Genomic DNA, 8,105 nt, shown 5'->3' on the forward strand with positions numbered 1-8,105 from the left:
ACCCGGGGGGGCGGTAGGGGCCGGGGGAATGTCAAGGGGGGGGAAAAAAGGAGACATATGTAATACTCTTTTTAATACTTTAAGAAATAAAAATTATAAAAAAAAAAAAGAGGAGGCCAGGGACAAGCCCCCCACCCCACACACACACAGTGGTCTTTTCTGTTCCTCCACAGCCACCTGGGCAGAGAAGGGTTATGACCAGGTTACAGATGAGGCATGCAAGCCTGGAGAGGCGCAGCTTTGTGCCCAGGACACTCTGAATGAGAGGTGGAGTTGGGACCAAGAACACAGCGCCCAGCCTTCCCCAGGCCACACCCAGAGAGGCTGGGCTTCATCAGGGAGAAAGTGATCCCTTGATGTCCACTCCCCAGCTCCCCAAAGCCCCGCCTCCCTGTCCTCTCCACCCTTGGCCCTCAGCGGGGCCAGCCCTTCCCAGACCCCTCCTCCCTGAGACTCACTCCAGCTCCTCCAGGTGGCGACAGCGGCTCAGACCAGACGCCAGGGGGGCCAGGCCCTCGGAGCTCACACAGCTGGAGGCCAGCCTGGTGGGGGTCAAAGGGCAGCATGTCAGGCAGGAGCTCTGGGTCTTGGGGGCTCTGAATGCTGATGGCGGAGGGCAAGGAAGTGGGTGGGAAGCGGGAGGGGGTCCTCCTTTCCTTCATAAGTCTCTCCCCCTGAAGCAGTAAGTTGAGACATTGCTTGGAGGCAGGACTAGTTATTTTCCTAAACCAGTGGTCGGCAAACTGCGGCTCGGGAGCCACATGCGGCTCTTTGGCCCCTTGAGTGTGGCTCTTCCACAAAATACCACGTGCGGGCGCGCACGTACAGTGCGATTGAAACTTCGTGGCCCATGCGCAGAAGTTGGTATTTTGTGGAAGAGCCAATTGGCAAAACTGGAATATAAACTATAGTTTAGATAATAGAAGCGTGTCAGTGTGAAATTTCATGTTTTTTGCTGGATCCTGGGAAACACTGTCCTCTTGGGAAATTCACTGAAATGTTAAGGGATGAAGGGGCATGCTTATGCAACTCCTTTTGAAATGTTTGAAAAGAGGGGAGAGAGAGGGAGATGGGAAGGCATCATCATTCAGATGGCAGCTTCACAACTTATGCCATAAGTGGGCGTCACTGTAAATCTAGCTAGTGACTGCCCATGTCCAAGAACTCTACGCCTTTATTTAAACAACAACAAACAAAAGAAGCAAGTATGGAGCAGCGTTAAAGACTCATTGGCGCCCCGGCCAGTGTGGCTCAGTGGTTGAGTGTCGACCTACGAACCAGGAGGTCAGGGTTTGATTCCCATCAGGGCACATGCCCGGGTGGTGGGCTTGATCCCCAGTAGGGGGCATGCAGGAGGCAGCTGATTAATGGTTCTCATCATTGCTGTTTCTCTCTCTCCCTCTCTTCCTCTCTGAAATCAATAAAAAAACTTATCAAAAAAAAGACATATTGGCAAAGGAGACCTTCTCTGGGATGCAAACAGTGGGATTAACACAGAATTGAAAGTTAGGAAAGTCTCATTTTGCAACCATCATACTGGTTATTTGACTCCGGCAAGAATTGCCAACGAATGCCAAAACTCCGTGGGTGAAGGTGTGAGGCAGAACAGGAAGTTTACAGAGTCTTAAAGCAGCTCCGTCAAAGACACTTGCTAATGAGAAAGAGAATACAAATAGGAGCTGTGGGACTGAAGACAGCCGGCAGATGCCACCTACACCAGGTGATCACAGTTCACGTCACCGGTCAGGGGACGAACAGACGTCAGGGACATGCAGATGTGACGAGCTGAGGACACACGGAGCCTCTGTGATGCTCCTGCCCAACATGCAGAACCTGCATCTCAGCTCGAGGGAACGTCGGACAAGCCCAGGCTTCAGGGCGGCCGACAGAGTAACCAGTGTGACTGTCATGACAATATCATGGAAGACCAAAGGGCTGGGACCTGCTCCGCATGAAGGAGACCAAGGAGAGATGGCAGCTCACGGCCGTGTGTGGTCCAGGACTGAGGGCGGGGGGTGGTGGTGCAATAAACATCATTACTGGGACAATTGGCAAAACTGGAATATGAACTATAGTTTAGATAATAGAAGTGTGTCAGTGTGAAATTTCCATGTTTTTTGCTGGATCCTGGGAAATACTGTCCTCTTAGGAAATTCACTGAAATGTTAAGGGATGAAGGGGCATGCTTATGCAACTCCTTTTGAAATGTTTGAAAAGAGGGGAGAGAGAGGGAGAGGGGCAGGAACGAGGGGAGGGGTGAGGGAAGAGGGAGGGAAGACGAGAGCCAATGTGAGAAGAATCCTGACGAAGGGTGAATCTGGGAGAATGGTACATGGAACTTCTCCGTCTTCTTACAGCTTTGCTCTTAGATTGCAATGATTTCCAAGTCATAAAGCAGCGGTTCTCAACCTGTGGACCCCTTTGGTCGAACGACCCTTTCACAGGGGTCGCCTAAGACCATCGGAAAACACATATATAATTACATACTGTTTTTGTGATGAATCATCATGCTTTAATTATGTTCCATTTGTCACCATGAAAATACATCCTACATATCAGATATTTACAGGACGATTCATAACAGGAGCAACATGACAGTGATGAAGTAGCAACGAAAATAATTTGATGGTTGGGGGTCATCACAACATGAGGAACTGTATTAAAGGATCGCGGCGTTAGGAAGGTTGAGAACCACTGTCATAAAGGGTGTGGGAAGGGGGATTCCTTCCTCGCCCGTGACCACGTCTATGAGCACACACCCTGACATCAGCCGCACCCTGGCGTCAGCTCCAGGGCTGAGCGGGGTCCCTGCCCCGGGATCTGGACCGGGTTCCCCTGAGCTCAGGCGTGGGGAGTGCGGGGCCGGGCAGAGCTGCGGCCTGGGGACGGTCCTGGGGGGACTTGACGAAGTCTGGGGGTCCAGAGGGGCCTTCCTGAGGTGGTGGCATTTAAGCTGAGACCTGAAGGACGAGAGGGAGTTAGCCAAGTGAAGGAGGACGAGGGGAAGAGAGAAGAGGACATCTAGGCGGGGGAACTGCCTGTGCAAAGGCCCTGAGGTCAAAGGGAGCAGGGTGGTCCTTGGGGAACTGAGAGCTGGAAGGGAGGCCTGGAGCTGAGGCTGGGGTTCGGGGCCGGGATGGACAACATGGACAGGCAGATTCAAGCAGACCTCCTGGGCCACGGAGAGACTTCGGGCATCCAAGCGGGGGCACGAGAAATACTGGTTGGAAGCACAGACCCCAACCCATCCCCAGCCGCTCCCTGGGGGCCCCAGGTTCTGGGTCCCACCTGCGGGCCACGGCCTCTGGGTTCTCCTGACGGGGAAATTTCAGCTGGAGGCAGAGCTGCTGCTGGCTCTCGGAGATGCTGGGGGGAGGAGGGACCAGCGTGAGGCCACGGCACCTTTCCCGTGTTGGCCGAGCTGGGATCCAGGCTGCCCAGCCCCCTGGCTCTGAGCTCCCGGACCCGGTGGGGACCCGCACAAAGCCCTTGCTCTTAGTGACTCCACATCGTTCTGCCTGGTCACAGCGCTGCAATGTGTTACTGTAACCCAGGGGCCACTTCTAGGCTACGCGTGTGGACTCCCAGCCGTGTCACCTGAGAGCCAACAGCCCTTTGTCTTTTTAAAAAATAATTCTTTATCGTTGACAGTATTACCTATGTCCCCTTTCCCCCCATTGACCCTTTCCAGCCCACCCCTCCCCCTTTCCCCAGGCTTTCACCACCCTATTATCTGTGTCCATGGATTATGCATATATGCATACAAGTTCTTTAGTTGATCTCTTCCCACCCATCCACCCTCCCCTGCCTTCCCTCTGAGATTCCACAGTCTGTTCTATGCTTCTATATCTCTGATCCCCCGCCTTCTCTCCAAGGTTCCCACTCCAACAGCCCCTTGTCTTGATCTGGGGCTGCCTTCCCCTTCCTGGCACTGCGGCTTGACTACTGTGCCAGTCCCAACAAGGGTGCAGCCCTCCACAGGTGCCCCTGGAGCTCCTGCCACCGTGGGCACCCAGAGAACTCACTAGTGACATGGCTCTCACCCCACAGGACAAGAGACTAACATCTAGGTGAGGGAAGGGCCCAACAGCCATGGGACGATGAAGAATTCAGAGGGGCCTCCTCCCTGGACCCACCTGATCTCGGTGACGTTGCCTGAGGCCTGGGCGCAGACTTGTAGCAGGGTGAGCACCCCAGCTCTGCCCATCCACGGCTCCTCCACCCTGTCGCAGAAGCGGACACAGACAAAGGTCCCCTGGGTAAGCAGGGGTAGGGGGTAGGGAGTAGGGTGTAGGGGTAGGGGGGAGAGTGCCAAGGGAGTCCTAGAGGCTTTGGGGGTTTTTGCTTATTTCAAAACTATAATATTATACAACCAGGCAGAAGCATAACACAGGAAATGACCATTCTCATCCCAGCTGTTATTGCAACGATGCAAACAGAAAATGTTATTTTTAAATAATATTTTTAGATTAAACTGAAGGTCCACATAATGTTATATTGCAAAGAGAAGGAAACAAAACGGTGTCTAAAACAAGATTGCAGTTTTCTATTTGAGGAAAGGAAAAATACGTATGGACAGAAAGAGAGAGAGAGAGAGAGAGAGAGAGAGAGAGATGAGGAAACTATATTAAATGTTAATGGTATTTGTTTAGATGGTGGCATTCTCGTGATGTTTTTATTTTATTTCTTCTTTAGTTTTCAATATTTTCCGGGCTTTCTAAATGCACATGCATTAACTTAGACAGAGGACAAAGAGAGTTGTTGAAAATATTCCTGCTTTTAAAGTTATACTGTATTCTTTCCAGTGCTATTTTTTTAATGCTCTTACGGACTTTCCCGCAAAGTTCTACAACTACTATATATTATCTTTAGAGAAAGGAAAGTTTTATTTTCAAACATTGTTTTGGGTGGTCCGGCAATTCTGGGTACACATCTGAGAGAACTGCAAGCAGAGATACAAAGAGATGTTTGCGCATCTGCAGCGCTATTCACAAGAGCCCCAAAGTGGGGGCAACCCAGTGCCCATCCATGGATGAGCGGATAAGCACAGTGCGGTATATCCACCCAGCGGATTATTCAGCCTTAAATAGAAAGAGAATCCTGAGACATTCTACTACGCGGATGAACCTTAAGGACACACGGTACACATGTTACAACACAGATGAACCTTAAGGACACATGGTACACATGCTACAACGCGGATGAACCTTAAGGACACATGCTACAATGCAGATGAACCTTAAGGACAGATGGTACACATGCTACAACGCAGATGAACCTTAGGGACACACGGTACACATGCTACCACATGGATGAACTTTAAGGACACACTGTGCACATGCTACAACATGGATGAACCTTAAGGATACACGGTACACATGCTACAACACAGATGAACCTTAAGGACACGCGGTAAGTGAAATAAGCACTTCTATGAGTCCCTAGACTTGGAGACAGAAAGCAGAAGGGTGGTTGCCAGGGGCTGGGGGAGGGGCGTGGGGAGTGCATGTTTAATGGGAACCCAGTTTCAGTTTTGCCAGAAAATAGTTCTGGAGATGGACGGTGGTGATGGCTGCACAACAATGTGAGTGTACTTAACACGACTGAGCCGCACATTTAAAAATGGCCCGGCCGTCGGGGCTCAGCGGTTGAGCATCAACCTATAATCCAGGAGGTCACAGTTCATTTCCCATCAGGGCACAAGTCCGGGTTGCGGTCTTGATCCCCAGTAGGGGGCGTGCAGGAGGCAGCCAATCAATGATTCTCTCTCATCACTGGTGTTTCTCTCTCTCTCCTTCTCCCTGAAATCAATAAAAACATTAAAAAAAATAAACCTAGGTATTTCTAAACCATGTCTAAGCAATCATTGAAAGGCTACATTTGTTATATTTTTTCACAGAGAAACAAATGTTAATAGGATAACTCTCTATCTCTATATATCTATATATCTATATATCTATGTATAGATATATAGATATATAGATATATATAAAACACTTTGGCCGAAATAAAAAAGTGAAGCAAATTTGGAAAAATATGAACCTAGGTGATGGGATATGAGTTTTAAAAACGATTCTCCTGTTTGGTGTCTTCTGTCTCTTTCTGAAGGTTTTAAAATGACAGGAGTGGACATACGAACACGCTATTTGTTGGATGTTATTTCTGACCTCAACTGGATGTCATTTGGAGTTTTTTTTCTTTTTTGGTTAATCCTCACCCAAGGATAATTTTTCCAATTTTTTTTTTTTTTTTTTTTTTAGAGAAAGGGGGGGGAGGAGAAAGAGGAGGGAGAGGGTAGAGAGAGACAGAAATATCGATGTGAGAGAGACACGTTTATTGGTTGCCTGCCATTCACACTCCAACCAGGCCAGGGATCAAGCTTGCAACTGAGGTACATGCTCTCGGCCGGGAATCAAACCTGAGACCCTTTGGCCTAAGGGCTAACGCTCTAACCACTGACCCCAACTGGCCGAGCATCTCTTTATTTTTTCTGAAGTCCCCAAGCGTAGACCCCACCCGGGGAAGGCAGGTTCTCTGTGTGCCTGAGGGGGGCTCTGGGACCAATGGGCAGGTCGGCTCTGTGTCCAGGTGGCAGAGTTCCGGGTGCAGGAAATGGCCAGGGCACGATCCTGGGGGGACCCATACTCCAGTGCCCGCCCTGCCCTCATTCACGCCCCCGGCCCCCACCCAGGGGCACAGAGGAAGACGCTACCTGAGCCTGAGCAGCCCCTCCGGCCGCCTCAGCAGACGCAGGAGCAAGGTCAGGTCTTGCAGGCCCAGGCAGCACCGGCTCAGCCTGGGACAGAGGTAGGTTAGACGGTGGCCCTAGGAGGGAGCACCGCCCCTCAGCTGCCCCGACGGGCTGGCCCCGTAACTCACGTGAGCTCCGTCAGGTGCCAGGCCTGGCTCAGGCCAGCGGCCAGTCTGGGCATGTGCTCCGGTCTGAAGCTGCACTCCCTGAGCCTGAGGGCAGAGGGCAGAGGGCAGAGGGCAGAGCCTGGGTGAAGTCTGTCCAAGCTGCTGTCCTGCTTCCTCCCAGCCCCCCAGGGCCTTTCAGGGGCCCCCACTGAGTGCTAAGGCCTGGACCAGGGCCTGAGCAAAGGCCAACGGTGTAGCTCCTGCCCTGGGAGCCCCAGGTCTCTCTGGAGAGACTTCCCCCCGAGAAAGGGCTAGAAGTGAGTCACTTAGTGAGCCTCCGGGTGGCAGCAGGAGCGCGGGAGCTCACCGAATCCCAACAGTGACCTTCATGGGCCGAGAAACTGACTGACCCCGGTGCTGGGGGTGAATGGGTGGAGGAGGCCTGGCCAGGCCCAGGGGGCCAGTTTGGAGGCCGTGATCACACTGAAGTCAGACATGGAGAGGAACCGACCCAGGGCAGTGGTGGAGAGAGGCGGAGGCCAAGGCTACTGAAGGGTAAATCCTATATAACAAAAGGCTAATATACAAATCAACCGGACGGCGGAACGACCGGTCGCTATGATGCGTGCTGACCACCAGGGGGCAGACACTCAACGCAGGAGCTGCCCCTGGTGGTCAGTGCGCTCCCACAGGGGGAGCGCCGCTCAGCCAGAAGCCCTGAGCCGGGCTCACAGCTGGCGAGTGCAGCAGCGGTGGCGGGGTTCCTGCACTGCAAGAGGGCACAGGCCAGGTTGAGGCCCCCCTGCCCCCCACTCCACTCTGAGTGCACAAATGTCATGCACCGGGCCTCTAGTAATAATAATAATAATAATAATAATAATAATAGCCGGTAGAGCACTCAAATGAACCAGGCCCTTTCCAAGAACTTTATACACATTAACTCATTCAATCCTCACAAATCCCCTAAGGGGGATGGTCCTCCCATATCCCCATTTTGCAGATGAGGAACATTGTACTGATGAAACACAGAGAGGGTAAGTCACGTGTCCAAAGTCACTCAGCTGGTAAGTGACAGAGTTGGCAATGACCCCCCAGGTGGCTCCAGGGTCCAAGCTCTTAACCCTGAGCCTCCAGACCTAGAGTTAGCCCCTGGCTAAGAGGCACAGTGTGGGGGTACCGGGAGCACATGGGGGGCAGAGCGTGAAGGAGGAGAGGGCCCGGTGAAGAAGGAGGCATGGAGCCTCCAC

The 8,105-nt window shown here is 52.0% G+C and overlaps 1 protein-coding gene across 1 annotated transcript in view; it reads right to left on the reverse strand.

Moving 5' to 3' along the window:
• Window positions 1–8,105, reverse strand: part of NLRC5 (NLR family, CARD domain containing 5) — a 99,764-nt gene that overhangs the window by 22,185 nt on the left and 69,474 nt on the right. Inside the window, exons 31-35 of the mRNA XM_014545525.1 lie at window positions 6,880–7,017; window positions 6,713–6,796; window positions 4,137–4,223; window positions 2,999–3,366; window positions 459–648 (exon numbers count right to left, since the gene is read on the reverse strand). Coding sequence (XP_014401011.1) covers window positions 459–648; window positions 2,999–3,366; window positions 4,137–4,223; window positions 6,713–6,796; window positions 6,880–7,017 — 867 coding nt within the window. The remainder of the gene's footprint in view (window positions 1–458; window positions 649–2,998; window positions 3,367–4,136; window positions 4,224–6,712; window positions 6,797–6,879; window positions 7,018–8,105) is intronic.

The sequence above is a fragment of the Myotis brandtii genome, unplaced genomic scaffold (genome assembly GCF_000412655.1).
Source record: "Myotis brandtii unplaced genomic scaffold, ASM41265v1 scaffold411, whole genome shotgun sequence".
Classification (NCBI taxonomy): Eukaryota; Metazoa; Chordata; class Mammalia; order Chiroptera; family Vespertilionidae; genus Myotis; species Myotis brandtii.